Source organism: Eriocheir sinensis, chromosome 60 (assembly GCF_024679095.1).
Source record: "Eriocheir sinensis breed Jianghai 21 chromosome 60, ASM2467909v1, whole genome shotgun sequence".
NCBI lineage: Eukaryota > Metazoa > Arthropoda > Malacostraca > Decapoda > Varunidae > Eriocheir > Eriocheir sinensis.
Window position 1 is genome coordinate 6,894,211 of NC_066568.1, and position 17,500 is coordinate 6,911,710.

At 48.4% G+C, this 17,500-nt stretch overlaps 1 protein-coding gene across 3 annotated transcripts in view; it reads left to right on the plus strand.

The window, feature by feature from the left end:
• LOC126985841 (uncharacterized) overlaps positions 1-17,500 on the plus strand; it is a 70,690-nt gene that overhangs the window by 50,184 nt on the left and 3,006 nt on the right. For all 3 annotated transcript variants that reach the window (XR_007739094.1, XR_007739095.1, XM_050841295.1), the window contains exons 4-14: positions 3,646-3,841; positions 4,563-4,752; positions 5,491-5,663; positions 7,125-7,730; positions 8,937-9,100; positions 9,473-9,742; positions 10,129-11,634; positions 13,100-13,413; positions 13,987-14,465; positions 15,629-15,692; positions 17,008-17,098. Coding sequence is in view for 1 of the 3 variants with exons in the window: in XM_050841295.1 (XP_050697252.1) it covers positions 3,646-3,841; positions 4,563-4,752; positions 5,491-5,663; positions 7,125-7,730; positions 8,937-9,100; positions 9,473-9,742; positions 10,129-11,634; positions 13,100-13,413; positions 13,987-14,465; positions 15,629-15,692; positions 17,008-17,098 (4,053 nt within the window). In the remaining 2 variants the exon portion in view is untranslated. The remainder of the gene's footprint in view (positions 1-3,645; positions 3,842-4,562; positions 4,753-5,490; positions 5,664-7,124; positions 7,731-8,936; positions 9,101-9,472; positions 9,743-10,128; positions 11,635-13,099; positions 13,414-13,986; positions 14,466-15,628; positions 15,693-17,007; positions 17,099-17,500) is intronic.

The following is a 17,500-nucleotide window of genomic DNA, read 5'->3' on the forward strand; positions in this document are numbered from 1 at the left end:
AGGAAGGGAAGATGGAAGAAAAAAATGAAAAGTTAAGGAAAAGGAAGGGAAGGGAAGGGAAGGGAAGGGAAGGGAAAATAAGGGAAGGGAAGGGGAGGGGAAAGGGAGAGGAAGGGAATAGGGAAAAAAAAAGTTAAGGAAAAGGAAGGGAAGGGAAGGGAAGAGAAGGGAAGGGAAAGGAAGGGAAAGGAAGGGAAGGGAAGGGGAGTGACAGAAAACGGCAATATATGAAGGGGAGGGAAAAAAAGAAAAGACGGAAAAAGAAAAAGGAAGGGAAGAAGAGGAATAGAAAAGAAAGGGAAGGAAAGGGAAAGGAGAGGAAGGGAAGGGAAGGGGAGTTAGGGAGAAAGTGTAAAATATAGAAAGGGAGGGAAAGGAAGAGGAAGAGGAAGGGGAAGGAAAAGAAGAGGAAGAAGGGGAAAGAAAGTAGAAGGGATGGAAGAGAAAAGGGTGTGAGAGAGAAAAAAAACATATATAAAGGGAAAGCAAGAGAAAGAAAAGAGGGAAGATAAGGAAGAGGAAGAAGAAGAAGGAAAGGGAATGAAAAGAAGAAGAGAGGGAAGAAAAGGAAGAGGAAGAAGAAGAAGGAAAGGAAAAGAAAGAGAAAGAAGAGAGGGAAGATAAGGAAGAGGAAGAAGAAGGAGAAAGGAAAGGAAAAGAAGAGAGGGAAGAAAAGGAAGAGGAAGAAGAAGAAGGAAAGGGAAAGAAAGAGAAAGAAGAGAGGGAAGAAAGGAAGAGGAAGAAGAAGAAGGAAAGGGAAAGAAAGAGAAAGAAGAGAGGGAAGAAAGGAAGAGGAAGAAGAAGAAGGAAAGGGAATGAAAAGAAGAAGAGAGGGAAGAAAAGGAAGAGGAAGAAGAAGAAGAAGGAAAGAGAGGGAAGAAAGGAAGAGGAAGAAGAAGAAGGAAAGGGAAAGAAAGAGAAAGAAGAGAGGGAAGATAAGGAAGAGGAAGAAGAAGAAGGAAAGGGAAAGAAAGAGAAAGAAGAGAGGGAAGAAAAGGAAGAGGAAGAAGAAGAAGAAAGGAAAGGAAAAGAAGAAAAAAGAAGATAGCACCATAGATAGATTAACAGGCCTATCATTATTACTTCTTCTAAACCAGAGTAACATTAGCCATCTTCCAATCAATACAGACTCTGCCATCTCACAAAAACACGTTAAATAAGAATGTGGGAGAACTGAGCAGCTCCTAATTTGACCCTGTAAGAAGCTTAGGATACGGGTAATTAGGAGGAGAAGAGAGGAAAAGGAAGTAATTAAGAAAGGTAGGGAAGAGGAGACGAAGGGAGAGATAGAGAATAGTAGGGGAAAAAAAGGGAACAAGCAACAAAAGGAAAGGAGAAGAGTGGAAAGGGAAAAGGGATAAGGAAGAGAAGTAACAGAGAATCGAAGGAGGAGATAGAGAAGAGAGGAGAGAGAAAGGAAAGTATGGGAAAGGAGAAAAACAACAACAAAAAAGGATATAAGGTAGAAGAGAGAAGAGGAAGGGGGAGAGGGAAGGGACGGGAAGGGAAGACTAAGGAAGAGATAGGGAAGGGAAGGGAAAAGAGGGGAAAGTATCGGTGACAAGAGAGATTAGGAGAGAATCGGAAGGGGTGAAGGGGAGAGATAAGAGAGAAGGAGGGGAGGAGAAGGGAAAGTGATGGGAAGAGAGAAACAGAGGAAAGGGAGAGAAAACAGGGGAAACTACGGAAAAAATGACAAGAAAGAAAAGAAGGAGAGGGGAAGAGGAAGGGAGGGAGCGGGGAGGGAGAGGGGAGAGCAACAGGAGGGTAAAGGGAAGTGATGGGAGGAAGGGAAAAAGAAGGGGAGAAGAAGGGGAAAATACGAAGAATGAAAAAAAAACAAGAAACAGAAGAAGAGGGAAAGAAAAGTAGAGTAAAGGGAGGGAGATTAAGAGGGGAGAGAAAAAGACGGGAAAGTGAGGGGAGACAAAAACAAAGGAAGGGGAGAGGAAGGAGGGGAAAAATAATGAAGACAAGAAAGAGTAGAAGGAAGAGGAGGGAGTGAATGGAGGGAAAGGGGAGAGGGGAGAGAAATGGGAGAAGAAGGGAACTTGAGGGGAAAAAACAGGGGAAGGGGAGAGGAAGAAGGGGAAAACAAGGAAAACAAGAAAGAGGAGAGGGAAGAAAAATGAATGAATGAATGGAGAGAAAGGGGAGAGGGGAGATAAAGAGGAGAAGAAGGAAAAGTGAGGGGAGACAAAAAGAGAAGGAAGGGGAGAGTAAGGAGGGGAAAATAAGGAAGACAAGAAAGAGGAGAGGGAAGAGGAAGGAGTGAATGGAGGGAGAGGGGAGAGGAGAGAGGGGAGAGAAAGAGGAGAAGGGAAAGTGCGGGGAGACAAAAAAAGAAGGAAGGGGAGAGGAAGGAGGGGAAAACAAGGAAAATAAGAGGAGAGGGAAGAGAAAGTAGTGAATGGAGGGAGAGGGGAGAGGAGAGAGGGGAGAGAAAGAGGAGAAGGGAAAGTGCGGGGAGACAAAAAGAGAAGGAAGGGGAGAGGAAGGAGGGGAAAATAAGGTAGACAAGAGGAGAGGAGTGAATGGAGGGAAAGGGGAGAGGGGAGAGAAAGTGGAGAAGAAGGGAAAGTGAGGGGAGGAAGAAAGAGAAAAAGGGGAGGTAAAAATAGACAGTCCAGCCATTCTCGTCGTCCGTCAGACATGTTGAAGGTTAAAACAGACATAATATTTTTTTAAGTATTTACAAGTGTCAATCAGATGAAACGAATACCTGTCTGTCTGTCTAGCTGTCTGTTTGTCTATTTGTCTGTCTAGTTACCTGCCAGCTTGTTTGTTTGTGTGTTTGTATGTGTTTGTGTATATCTTTTTTTTGTTTTGTTTATTTCTCTTTATTTTTTTTCTCTATCTCTTCCGCTGTTTCTTCCTTCATCTTCTCCTCCCTTTCTCCTTCTTCCTGATTTTCTCTCTCCCTCCTCCCCTCTCTCACTCGCTCACACCCATTATCTTCTTTTCTTTATCTCCCCATTCACTCTTCTTCTCCTTAATCACTCCCTTCATCTTTAACTACCTTTCTCATTACTTCATATATTTTCTCCCTCACCTCCTCCACTCTCTCTCTCTCTCTCTCTCTTCCTCCATTCATTCCTCTTTTTCTCTTCCTTTATTCCTCTCTCCACATTTTGCTCCCTCCCTCATTTATCACGTATTTTGTCCCTCCCTCACTGAAACACTTATCCTCTTTTTCCTCTCTTCCTTTATTTCTCTTTTCCTCTTTTCCCATTCCTTTATTCTCTTACCCCTTCTCTCTTTCTCCCTCCCTTATACACCCACATTCATTCACATTTTTCTTCCTCTTTTCCTATATCCTGTTCTCCCATATTTATTCCTCACGTATTTTCTCCTTCCTTCCCTCTTTCACTCATTCACACTCGACTCTTTCTTTTATCTTTTCTTTTCTTTTATTCTTTCCTCTATTCTATTTTCTCCCTTTATCCCTCACGCAACCCTCTCTCTCTCTCTCTCTCTCTCTCCCCCCCTACAGAGGATTGAATGGCCTTACTCGTTCACACTTATCTTCTTCCTCTTTTCCTATATCTCTCCCTCCCTCCCTTCCTCCTTCCCTCCCTTATTTCCTAACACATTTTCTCCTCCCTTCCCTCACTCAGCCCATCTCTTTTCTCTCTCCCTCTACAGAAGAATGAGTGCCCCAAACGACTCATCGCCTGCAAGCACTGCGAGCTGGAGGTGACGGCGAGCGAGCTGCAGAAACACATTGAGTACTGCGAGGCGCGGACGGAACGGTGCAAGGGCTGCACCAAGTATGTGCAGGTCAAGCACCTCCAGTTCCACTACGCCAATGACCACCGCTACCTCAGGCCAGAGGATAAAGGTGGGTACACGGGGGGATGGAGTGCCGGTAGAGGTGTGCAAGGAGCGCTGAAATGGCGTGACCAGGTGTGTGGATGGGGTGGATGGGTGCACAATGTGTTAACTTTAAACGCCTGACGGTATAGGTACGTACAGTTGTTGTTAGTCAAGGAATCAATCAATCAATGGGAGCAGGTGTCGGGGTGCACGTCGTCTCCCCCATCCTACGACACACAGCCCGTGGGTCTCCATGCAGGCTCCCTTCTCATTCTTAGTGCCTCCTGGCCGACTTGCTCAGGCCATGAACTCCGTGGGCGTCCCTTTGGCCTCCTCCACTCAGGGTTGTCTCTTATAGAAACAACCCGGTGAGCAAGGTCGGCTTCTGGGTAGCGTGCCACGTCGGCGTTGACGGACCATGCAGGTAATATATGTCGAATCAGTCTCACGGAGTAGTCGCCGGTTTGACACAAAGTTATTCCAGCGATGTCCCATGATTCTGCGTAGACACGTATTACCAAAGTGAAAAAAGAGCGTGGGAAAGTATGTGGAGGGTGTGTGGAAAGGTATAAAGTATATGAAATTCAACCCCTCTGAATATCTGTGTATATCAATGTAAACCAGTGGCTTTCTTCTTAACTTTCATTTCCTCATTGAAACCTTCTCTTTATTCCTCTCCATCTTGTTTTGCTTTCCATCCAACACCCTCTTACTCACTCCTTCATCCCTCCGTCTCCCTCCCTCAGCCGGCCGGAGTGGTTCAGACGATGAGGGCAGCGAGGAGTGCCCCATCTGCCTGGGCCCCTTCACGCTGCCGCTGGCCCTGGAGTGCGGCCACACCTTTTGCATGGTCTGCGTCAAGGGCATCGCCAACACCACCAAGAACTGTGCCATCTGCCGCCGAGATATACCCAGAGACATGCTGATGGACGTGAGGTGAGTGTGTGTGTGTGTGTGTGTGTGTGTGTGTGTGTGTGTGTGTGTGTGTGTGTGTTTCCCTTGTCCGTTTATCTTTTCTTTCCTTTTAATATCTCGACATTTCTTTTCTCTAATCTTCTCTCCATCCCTTCATTTCTATCTCCCCTTCTCCTTCGCTTTCCCTTCATATCTCTCCTTCCCTTTTTCCCTAACCTTCTCTCCCTCCCTCCCTTTCCATCTCCCCTTTAACCTTTTCTTTAACCTACTTGTATCCCTCCTTTTCTTCCTCTCTATCTAACTCTTCTCTAAGCTTCCCTTCACCCCTCTCTTTCCCTTTTTCCCTAACCTTCTCTCCATCCCACCCTTTCCATCTCCCCTTTCCCTCCCCTTTCTCCTTCCCTTTAACCTACTTGTATCCCTCCTTTTCTCCCTCTCTATCTAACTCTTCTCTAAGCTTCCCTCCACCCCTCTCTTCTCCCCCTCTTCTTTTTAACTTTCTCTACATACCTATTGCACTATCTCTCCCTTTCGCTCCTTTTCCAAGCCTTCGTTCCTCCCTCCTTTCCCCTCTTCCTCTCTCTTCTTTCTCTAACACTCCTCCGTCTCCCTCTCATCAGGTTTTTCTATTTTAACTTTCCCTACATACCACTTTCACTATCTCTCCCTTTCGCTCCGTTTCCAAGCCTTCGTTCCTCCCTCCTTTCCCCTCTACCTCTCTCTCCTTTCTCGAGCACTACCCCGTCTCCCTCTCTTCAGGTTCTGCCGCGAGGAGGACATCATTAAGAACTATGTCAATAAGCCAAGGAAGAAGAACACGAGGAGCCACAGTGTCCCCAACCGCTCCTCGTCCTCCCCCTCCACCTACACCACCACCACCACCACCACGCCCACCCGCAGGCTCGTCCACCACACCACGCAGGACTATGACGGTGTGTGGATAAGAGAGAGGGGATTAAGTGTGTGTGTGTGTGTGGGAGGATGGTGGGTGTGATGACGTGATTGGGAGGGAAGGGGGGAGAGGGTGTATGTGGGGGGGAAGGGTGTTGTATGTAGAGGGGAATGGGAAGGGGTGTGTGTGGGGGGTGGGCGGAGGGGAGGGTGAAAGGGTGTGTATGTATGTATGGGGGTGACGGGGGAAATGTGTGAGGGGGGGCTATTTAAGTGTGTGTGTGTGTGTGTGTGTGTGTGTGTGTGTACCTATGTGCGTTGGGAGAGCGTAGGACACCTTACTTTCTGGGCCTTTACCCGCTGGACATATTTCCCCCTTCGGATGTTTTCCCCTCTTCTATACACCAAGTTTTCCGCTGCCCCGGTGCTTAGTTTCGTAACTTCGTTCCGGCGTCGTCTGCCTCTTTTCTCTCCACGGACTTGGAATGTGCACGGCGTTACTCTGCATGGCAGGAGGCGCGGCACAGACAGGCAACACGTGGGAGCTGGAGTCACGCGTTCTCTCACTTAGTTGGCCACAAGCATCCATCTTTGGCGACACCCATTGATTTATTAAGGGAAGGCTGTTTTTAATGTCCCGTGTCCTGCTTCAGGATGAACGTGGTCAACAACAACAACAACAACAACAAAAAAAAACCGTTAAAGTCCACAAGGCAAATCCAGGAGTAGGTCTTTGTTATATGCGTAGCTCGACGGGGTGGAATGAAGACTGTACCTCAAACTTCGAGGGGTGTTGGCCACTGTACTAGACCTTAGATATAAGACAGTATAGCTTATCCTCACCCTTGATGCATATATTATTTTATCAGACTTTTATACATCCAGTACATCCCTGCATATAGGGGTACAATACAATTCAAGTTTCAGGGTTTTTTCGGTTCTGACACACTGTCTTCAACTCTACATATATTAATTAATGTAGGTAACATTCAATTATCAGTTCGTGTTTTAATTTTCTGGTTAATAATATATACCGTATTCGACCCTACACTTATAAATGTACTAAATATATCAGTCATAAAGTTTTCCCAGCATTGGTCGGAGGCAGCCAGCACCGTTTTTTAGTTGTTGTTTGTTTCTACATGAGTTTGGGATGCCACTGGACCTCCACGACAACCCTGGCAATGATCCGTTGAGACAAACAAAGAAACATAACTCTTAATGTTCAGATAAATGAGAAAGAGGGGAAAATGCCTGGAGGGGGAAATGTCCAAAGTGGAGTATATCCAGGGGGGGATTTTGTCAGGGGGGAATATGTGCGTCACCGTGTGTTTTGGGACCTCTGTGTGTGTTTAAATGCAGACTTTATACGATAATATGAAATGCGGCAACTCTACTTTTACAACAACAACTACTTCTACTCCTACTACTACTACTGCAATTACTACTGTAGACACCCTTTAATATTACTTCCATCATTATTATTATTATCCTTTTTTCAGACATGGTCAACGCTCTCCTATCCTCCCGCACCTCCTCCACCTCCTACAGATACCAGCGCCCCGCCAACACCCACACCCCACCCTCCTACACCCCCTACTCCACCTCCACCACTTCCTCCACCACCACCACCACCACCTCCTCCTCCTCCTCCTGCCAAGACTCCTGCCAAGACTCCTGCAAGCCTGAGAAGGAGAGTAACACAAATGATGATTGCTGTTGCTCCTCCTCCTCCTCCTCTTCTTCCCATTCCACCCCGTCTTCCTCCCCATCCTCCTCCTCTTCCTCCTCTACCACCACGACGACCACCACGGCCTCCACTCGACCTATCACCACTACCCGCTCCTCCTCCTCCACTTCCACCTCTTCCCCCTCCTCCTCCACTCCAAGAACCACGACCACCACCACTGCAAGAACCACCACAGCCTCCACCAGACCGCAGACCTCCACCTCCCCCTCCTCCTCCTCCTCCTCCTCCTCTTCCACCTCCTCCTCCACCTCATCCTCTCCCAACGGTGCTCGCCCTCGAAGACCGACCTCGCTCGCCCTTGAGACTATGGCGACTTTGAGCTCTCTTTCCAACGCCACAAGTCCCTCTCGAGATGAAGGTGAGATAGATAGATAGAAAGAAAGATATAGACACAAAGAGTATGCTTCGTTTAATGTTCTTTTCGCTTTCATTTTAAGAGTTATATGGTTACAATGTGTTCCTTTAAGATGTTCCAATGTTTCTCTAGGCGTTAAGATAGATAGATAGATAGAAAGATAGACAGATATAGACACAAAGGGTATGTTTCGTTTTATGTTCTTTTAGCTTTCATCTTTAGAGTATATATCGCTACAATGTGTTCCTCTAAGATATTCCAATGTTCCTCTAGGCGTTCACTCTCTCCGTTTATCCTAATGATGCACTTTCTCACTCTCTCACACTCTCCGCCCATCCTAATTTCACCTTCCTCCTCTCCCTCACTCTCTCACACTCTTCCTCTCTTTCTCTCATACCTGGCTTTTACCTTCTCTCTCTCTCTCTCTCTCTCTCTCTCTCTCTCTCTCTCTCTCTCTCTCTCTCTCTCTCTCTCTCTCTTCTTTCATGTGCTTCATCACTCTTCCACTTTGTCTCTCCCACTCACACCCTCTTTTTTCCACTTTTCTTTCTCATCCTCTTCTCCCCTTTCTCTCCTATAACTTATCCGTCTGTATCTTTGTGTATTTCTCTTCTCTTTCCCTTTCTTCCCTTTCTCTCATACCTGGCTTTTATCTTCTTCTCTCTCTCTCTTCCTTTCTTTCATGTGCTTTATCATTCTCCCATTCCGTCCCTCCCACTCACACCCGTTTTTGACCTTTTCTTTCTCTTCTTCTTCGCCTCTTTCTCTCCTATAACTTATCCGTCTGTATCTTTGTGTATTTCTCTTCTCTTTCTCTTTCTTCCCTTTCTCTCATATTCGCATAATGTCCAGAACTCACACTCTCCCCACCCATCCCGTACATTCCCTCCTCCCCCTCCTCATATCCCTATTATACTCTCCCACCCTTTCTATTTCCACCTCCTCTAACACCCCATCCCACACTCACACCCTCCCTCCTTCTCCCCCTCATACCCCATCACACTCTCTCCCCCCATCCGATTTCCACCCCCCCTCCCTATCACTCTCTCTTTCCCTCTCACACCCTCCCTCTATCCCTCAACTTGCCAACCACACTCCCACCCTTCCTCTCTCACTCTCACTCACACACTAGCACACTCTCCCCGCTCAGCCTAATAGCACTCTCCTCTTCAGCCCTTCCCCTCCATGACTCCCTCCCTCCCTCCGCAGAAAACAAGCGGACGCGACCCCCAAGGAACGCCACGCAGGAGCAGTATGACCGGTGGCTCGCCTTCCAGCTGGCCAAGGCGGAGGACGACCTTCCCGCTGAGGAGTTCAACAGGAAGCACCGGCCCACGACCTTCAAGCGCTCCCAGTCCATGCCAGAGAGACCGGTGAGGAGGGGAGGCTAGGCAGGAGGGGAGGTAGGGTAATGGCAAGGGAAGAGTGGGGGAGAAGAAGGGAGAAAGGGGAAAGGGAAGGGAGAATTTGTAGTGGGTGTCGTTGAAGGGGGAGAGAGGGTAAGGGGGGTGATGGAGGGGGCGATGGGAGGGGGGAGTGGAAAGGGAAGGGTTGGCAGGGGAAGAGGCAGGGAAGGATTAGGAATGGTAAATGAAATGGGAATGGTGACAATGGTGAGAGGGAAGGTGACACAGCCGACACTCATGTTCTCAGTAATTTTCCGCGCATATCACAACAACAACAACAACAACAACAACAACAACAACAACGACTTCCCTGACAAACACTCCCTCTCACCCCAACAGGAAACCTCATCAAGCAGTGAAAGTGATTCCGAGGACTCAGACGGCCCTTCCTCCTCCACCCGACGCAGCACCCGACGCCCCCCCGCCTCCCCCAGACACCCCGCCTCCTCCTCCTCCTCCTCCTCGGCCTCCTCCTCCTCCTCCACCACGCCCATCAGCAAGTCCTCCAGCGACTCCAACGCGACCAGCAGCGGCAGCAGCGTCCTGAGCACCGGCGCGCGGCCCAAGAACACGAGGCTCAAGAAACGGGTGTCATTTAGGGAGGAGACGGTGAGTGGGGGGGAGTGGGAGGGGACATGTGTGGGTGGGGAGGGGGGGGGGATGCGTGTGTGTGGGGGGGGAGGGGGGGAGGGTTTGTGTGTGTGTGTATGGGGGGGGGGCGGTTTGTGTGCTGTGTGTGTTTTCTTCGTTTTTCTTTCTGAGTGTTTTTTTCTGCCTTTTCTTCATCTTTGTCTTCTTTGTCCTCTTAGTCTCTTTCTGTGTGTCTTTCTTCTTGTTTATTCTTTGTCCTGTTTGTCTGTCTTCCTATGTTTGGTTGTCTCTCTGTTCTTCTTTGTCTTTGGGTTCTTTCTCTTCCTGTCACTCTGTCTTCATCTGTCTCTTTGCCTCTCTCTGTCTTTCTCAATCCCCCTAACCCCCCTCCCCCCTCCCCCCAGACTCCCGTGCGTCGCGAGGCCCCCGTGCTGCTGCCGTGTGAGTTTTGCGACGAGATGTTCCCCGAGCGTGACCTCATGCGGCACCAGACCAGCTGCGAGAAGAACGAGACCCAGCTGCCGCGCGCCTCCCGCCTCACGCCGCGCCCCACGCCCGTCGGCAGCCCCACCACCTTCAGCCCCTCCTCCTCCACGTCCTTCATCCCCTCCTCCTCTTCCTCCTCCTCCTCCTCAGTCGTCAGCCCCTCCTCCTCCACCACCTTCAGCCCCCGTACCCCTGCCGCCCCCGCCGCCCCCGCCACCCAAGCCACCCCAACCTCCCGTCCCGCCCTCACCTCCACGCCCCGACGCACCCCAGCCAGAACGGAGAGCAGGGAAAGCCCCGCCCCAGCCCCTGCCCCACGGAGGAGCCCCCCGCTCAGCCCCCCGCCCACATCCGCCACGCCGCCCCCCGCCACCATCACCATCGTGGACCGGCCCCCCCAGCCCCCCTCCGTGGTGGTGTCGGCGGCCAACGCGCGGCCGTTCAGCGAGTCCCCGGCACCCAGCGCCTCCACCAGCAGCGCCTCCGTCTGCACCTCGCCCTCCACCAGCAGCTCGGCCTCGCCGGTGCCCGCCCCCGCCTCCGCGCCGCCCGACACGCCCACGACGGACGCCGAGCTGGACCTGGAGGAGGACACGCCCTACATGCGCCCCCGCCGCGGCCGCCTGCTGTCCTCCGCCATCTTCTCCTGGCGCAGCATCTCCGCCACGGGGGCCGCCTCCCGCCGCGGCTACGTCCGCTCCAACACGGCGCCGCTGGAGGACACGGGCGTGGACGAGGACGAGGACGCCGCCGCCCCGCCCGTCCTCACCAGCATGTCCGCCACGCAGCTGCCGCCCACCTCCAAGAGCCCCGAGCCCGCCGCCTCCCCCGCGCCCACACGCCGACACGCGCCCTCCCCGCCCCCCGCCACGTCCCCCACGGCACGCAGGAAGGCCCCCTCCCCGCCCAGGCCGCAGCCCCCAGCCTCTCCCCCGCAGCCCCAGGAGCAGCAGCGCCCCGAGTCTGTCTTCATCAAGAACCCCAACAAGTACCGCGCACCACCGCCACCACAGCCACAGACACAACCACAGACACAGCCACAGCCACAGACCAAACCCACGGAAGCACAGCCACAGACAACACAGCCACAGCAAACACAGACTAAACCTCAAGTACCACCACCACCACCACAGCAACAACAACAGCAACAACAGCAAGAACGAACTAAACACACCTCTATCTCCTCCTCCACCACCTCCCTCGCCTCCATCACCTCCTCCCGCAAGGCCGCCGCCCCCCAGCCCCCCACGCAGAAGCAGGGCGAAGTGAAGGTCGAGGGGAAGGTCGAGGGGAAGAGCGAGAGCAAGCAGGTCAATGGGTTCCGCTTCGATAGCCAGCCAATGATGAAAGGCGTGGTGGAGGACGGAATACCTTGTGAGTTTTGCAGCAAGGTGTTACCGAGGAGCAAGTTTCAAAGCCACCAGGTGAGTGTGTGAATGGGTGCATATGTGTGGGAGTGAGTAAATGGGTGAGTGAGTGTGTGTTTGTGTGTTTGGGGAAATGAGTTAGTTAATGAATGTTTGGGTGAGTGAGTGAGTGAGTGGCTGAGTGACTAAGTGAATGTTTGGGTGTTTGAGTGAATGAGTATTTGAATCAGTGAGTGTTAGGGTGAGTGAATGAGAAAGTGTGAGTCTAGGTGAATGAATGAATGAATAGGAGAGTGAATAAGTAAACAATTGTGTGTATATGAGTGAGTATGTTAGGTAGTGTGTGAGCGAGTGAGTGAGTGAGTGAGTGAGTGCGTGTGTGTGTGTGAGTGCGTGGGCGAGGAGTTACATCATTCCACGGTTAGGTAATGCGTTGTTTATGATCATTTTGGCGTAAAACATTAGCGTAACAAGATCAGGCTTTCCATTAATCACCTGTCCAGTATTGGCTCCCTCACCGCTGTGTTTGGCGCGGAACACATAATAGAACAACATTCATTATTTTCTCCAGCTTAATTTATTGGAAAGCTCCGTGGCTATTAAGCTTAATTACAAAAGTATCGCAAATTTTGTCCCATCATTTTTGTAACGCCCAGCCATTAGTAAATATTTTCCCTTTCCTTCATTCATTCATTCATTCAGTCAGTCAGTCAGTCAGTTAGTCAGTCAATCAGTCAGTAAGTCAGCCACCCAGTATCTCCTCTTACAAGTTAGTTAAGAAGCCAGTCAGTCAGTCAGTCAGTCAGCCAGCCAGTCAGTCAGTCAGTCAGTCAGTAAGTCAGCCAGCCAGCCAGTCAGTCAGTCAGTCAGTCAGTAAGTCAGCCAGTCAGTCAGTCAGTCAGTCAGTAAGTCAGCCAGCCAGTATCTCCTATTACAAGTCAGTTATCCAGCCAGTTAATAAGCCAGTCAGTCAGCCAGCCAGTCTCTCCCCTCACACGTTAGTCAGTCAGTCAATAAGTCAGTCAGCCACCCAGTCTCTCCCCTCACACGTTAGTCAGTCAGTAAATAAGTCACTAAGTCAGCCAGCTAATTCCTCCTTTCACATGTGTCAGTTAGTCAGTCAGTCAGTCAGTCAGTCAGCACTTTTTCATTGTACAATTCAGCCAGCCAGTCAGTAAATGAGTCAGTAAGTTCCTCCCTCCGTGAGTTTATTCAGTCAGTCAGTCAGTTAGTCATTTAACCTCTCTTATTCTAGTCAGTGAGCCGCCATGCCAGCCAGTCAGTCAGTTAATTTATCTTTCCCCTCCCACAAGAGCAGAATATGGGAGCAAATATCAATACAAATAAGTAGAAAACATAAGTAAAAACACTTCGGAAAGAATACAAAGAAAAGAACAAATAGGAAAGAACATATAGGAAAGAACAAACACCTAAAAACAGAAGGGTAAAAGGATATAGATAAGAATAAACAGATAAAAAAAAAGTAAAAAAAAGCTTAAATGACACACCCCAACCTTCTCAGAACATGTGTGAGGCGACAACTAGACCACCAACCCTTCGCCCAACATCCCCTGGACCGGCGGAAAAGACCAACAGACCCGCCCCGCCCGTGGATAAGCCCGAGAAGGCCCGAAGCCCCATCCCTGCCAGACACAAGAAGGGTCCCGCACCGCCCCCGCCCCCGGTCGAAGAGCCCAGAGAGAGAGAAACATCGAAGTCCAAGGAGTCATCGAAGTCCACCAAAGAGTCATCGAAGTCCACCAAGGAGTCGAAGTCCACAAAGAACGATGAGAGAGCAAAGAGAGAATCGTCACCCCTTAGAAATAGAATGGAAAGGTGAGGATAGGGGGAAGGGAAAGGAAGAGAGGGAGAGAGGGGGTAGGGAGAGAAGAAGAAGAAAGAGAAATGAAGGGTGTGAGAGAAGAGGATTGGGGAGAGGGAGAGAGAGGAAAAAAGAAAAAGAAAAAAAGGGTGAGAGAGAGAGAGAGAGGAAGAGAGGAACAGAAAAGAATGGTGAACGAGAGAGAACTGAGGGGTGAGAAGGAGAAGAATAGAAGAGAAGGGGAAAGGGAGAATGAACGAGAGAGAAAGGGCATCCATGTATTTTAAAAGCCAAATGAACAAACAAACATACAAACAAAACACTAAGGAATCAGATACACGCACACACACACACAAACACACACACTCTCCATCCCACTCAAAACACACCCAATCACCCACACCCACGCACCTCTAACACCTCTTCTCACGCACTCCCTCCCGCCCACTCCGCAGGTCCCACTCCACAAAACACAAAGGAATCAGAAACACACACACAAACACACACACACTCTCCTCCCCACTCAAAACACAGCCACTCACCCACACCCACGCACCTCTTAACACCTCACGCACTCCCTCCTGCAGGTCCCACTCCGTTATGGACGAGCGAGTGTGCTACAGCGAGAAGGTCCGCCTCAACAGACACCTCACCAGGACCAACAGCATCAAGGAGTCCAGTTCGCGGGGCAGCCTGTACAAGGAGGCGGCGCAGCGGGCTCAGAGGTCCTACTACAGCCCTAGCCCGAGCCTCTCCCGAAGGTGGAGCTCCCGAGAAGTGGTCCACGGCAACAATATTGACTCTTCGTCGTCTTTCTCGACCAACTGCTGGAGTGGAAGTAGCAGTAACCTCTATACCGGGTCCTCCTATACCTCCTCCACCCCGTACTCCTCGTCAGGGTACTCCGCAGGGCACGGTTGGAGCGGCGCGGGGTCACATTTCCTGCTGCGGGATGATGTGAGGTCAGGGTCAAGCAGCGGGGTTAGATACACTGGGTCATCTTCGGCTTCTTGTTCTGCTGCCGCCGCCGCCGCCGCCGCTGCCGCCTCCTCCTCCAGTTATTACGGTGAGCCTTCTTTTGTTTTTTGTTTTTGTTCTCTTCATTATTTTCTTTCTTATTTTCATTATCATCCAGGGTATTATCATATTCATTTTTTGCATTATTTTTTTTATCATTTTTCACTTGTTAATTCCTGTGTTCAATGTCTGTCTTATCTTCTATTTTTTTATCTTTTTATTTTTTTTATTTTCCTTTTTGTCATCCTCATCATTATCATCATCAACAACATCATCATCTTTTTCTTCTTTTTCATCTTCTTTTTCTTCTTCTTCTTCTTCTTCTTCTTCTTCTTCTTCTTCTTCTTCTTCTTCTTCTTCTTCCTCTTCTTTTTCTTCTTCTTCTATCAATGTATTTTTAAGCCTCCACATCTCTCCCTTTCTCCTCTCCTCTCTTTCACACACACACACACACACACACACACACACACACACACACACACACGCCGCGCACACACCTTTAACACAGCTAATTAATCTCAAATATGATATCGAGTTTGCTTAATTATGTAACTTGCGTCCCATTCGTTTATTCTCGCGTTTATTCTTCGTTTTCTTTAATTCACCACCACCACCACCACCTTCACCACCACCACCACCTTCACCACCACCACCACTATCATGACCACCACCACTATCACCATCACCACTATCTATATTATTACCCTCATATAGATAGATAGATAGATAGATAGATAGATAAAGAAAATCAACTCCAAAAAACGAAAGCATTTTACTCCCCCATCAAAATAAATTTCACCTCCTCCTCCTCCTCCTCCTCCTCTCCTCCTCCTCCTCCTCCTCCTCTCCCCACCTAAGTCCCTCCATTAATCTTTCCTCCCTATTATCCCTCCCTTCCCATAATCTCTTAAGTTATGCACAATCTATTCTCTCTCTTCCTCCATCCATCTATCTATCTATCTATCTATCTATCTATCTATCTATCTATCTTCAGACTTATCACCTTCATTTCCATTCACAACCTTCATGTTAATCTTATATCGAGAGTGAGAGTGAGATAAATAGATAGACAGATAGACAGATAGATATACAGGCAACAGAGAAATGGATAGCTGGATTGAAACTGAGAGAGAGAGAGAGAGAGAGAGAGAGAGAGAGAGAGAGAGAGAGAGAGAGAGAGAAGGTGCTAGTAACGTAATCCTTATTCCCCAGGTGGTCTCAGGTACAGGGAGCGGAGCGTGAGCCGCGCCAGACCCGCCTCGCTCTACACCACCAGGTAAGGTTAGCGCGCAGGTGTAACTCGGCCAGGTAACTAACCCTACAGGTGTGCCCGAAGGTGTCGTTAGCCTTATTAGCAGCAGCGGCCGTGGTATTAGTGGCGGGGTTATTGCAATTGTTCTTTCTGATGGTGGTGGTGGGTGGTGGTGGTAGTTGTTGTAATGGTAGAAGTTGTAGTAGTAGTGGTAGAAGGGGAGGTAGGGGGGAGTGATAAAGGGGGGCAGGGGAGAGAGAGGGATGGAGTGAGAAGAAAGAGACAACGAAACGAGAGAAGATTATAAATAGAAGAAATAAAGACAGAGAGAAAGACGGAAAGAGAAACAGAAAGATTGATTTTTAGTTAGATAGAGAGAGAGAGAGAGAGATGGAGAGAGAGGGAGAACACGGAGAAAGGAGAGAAAGATAAAAGAAAAGAATGGACGAGAAAAACCCCCAGTAGTAGTAGTAGTAGAAATATGAGTTTTAGAAATAGTAGCAGTAGTAATAACAGCAGAAGTATTATTATTATTATTATTATTACTATTATTATTATCATTATTGTTATTACGTATTTCTATCATCACCAGCAAAGTATTATATCAAGAAAAGAACACAAAATAATTAAATCCAGATAACACAAGGCATATTTTTTTCCCTTATCTTTCTCTCTCTTCTTGCTTACTTCATTAGGATAGATAGATAGATAGATAGATAGATAGACTGAGAGAGAGAGAAAAGCTGGTTCAGAATTAGTTACATGTATTTAATGGAAAACTGCGATTCTTTGGACTTCTCATTTATATTATTACTTACTCATACTAATTTCATACATTTTTGACCGACTTTTCTCAACATTATACTAATCTTTAAATTCTTTCCCCCTCCCCGTTTTCATATCCCTTCTTTCGCTTCTCCTTTCTGTTAATTTATCTCTATCTACCAATCTATCATATTCTCTTCCTATCAATTTCTCCGTTCTCTCTGTCCATCTTTCTTCCATTTCATATTTTCATCTCTCGTTCATTCTTTCCTTATATCTTTTTCTCATTTGTTACTCCTACTCTCTCTCTCTCTCTCTCTCTCTCTCTCTCTCTCTCTCTCTCTCTCTCTCTCTCTCTCTCTCTCTCTCTCTCTCTCTCTCTCTCTCTCTCTCTCTCTCTCTCTCTCTCTCTCTCTTTCTCTCTCTCTCTCTCTCTCTCTCTTTCTCTCTCTCTCTTTCTTTCTTTCTTTCTCTCTGTCTGACTCTCGTCCCTTATTCTCCTCCCTTACTCCCTCTCTCTCTCTCCCTCTTTTTCTTCTTCCTCCTCTTCTCCCTCCCTCCTCCCCCCACACAGTGACACCTGGGGCTCCCTCATGGACTTCCACTCCCCCACGCGTCAGTTCAACATCACGGACACTTTCTCCTCTGCCTCCCTGGCGTACAAGGTGAGTTACAGGTGTTTTTATTGTTGTTGGCCATTTTTCTCTCCCTTTTCCGTCCCTTTTCTCTTTTTTCTTCTCAGTTTTCTTGGTTTGTCTCTTTTTTTCACTACTTTTGTTTCTTTGATTTCGATAGTTTTGTCTTTTAGTTTCATATTTCAATCTCATTTTTTTCATCTTCTTCCTATTGATGACGTTTTTCTCTCCCTTTTCCGTCCCTTTTCTCCCTTTTTCTTCTCTGGTTTTCTTGGTTTGTCCTTTTTTTCACTACTTTTGTTTCTTTGATTTCGTTAGTTTTATTTTCTTGCATTTTGTCTTTTGGTTTCATATTTCAATCTCATTTTTTTCATCTCCTTCCGATTGATGACCATTTTCTCTCCCTTTTCCGTCCTGTTTCTTCTCTCTTTT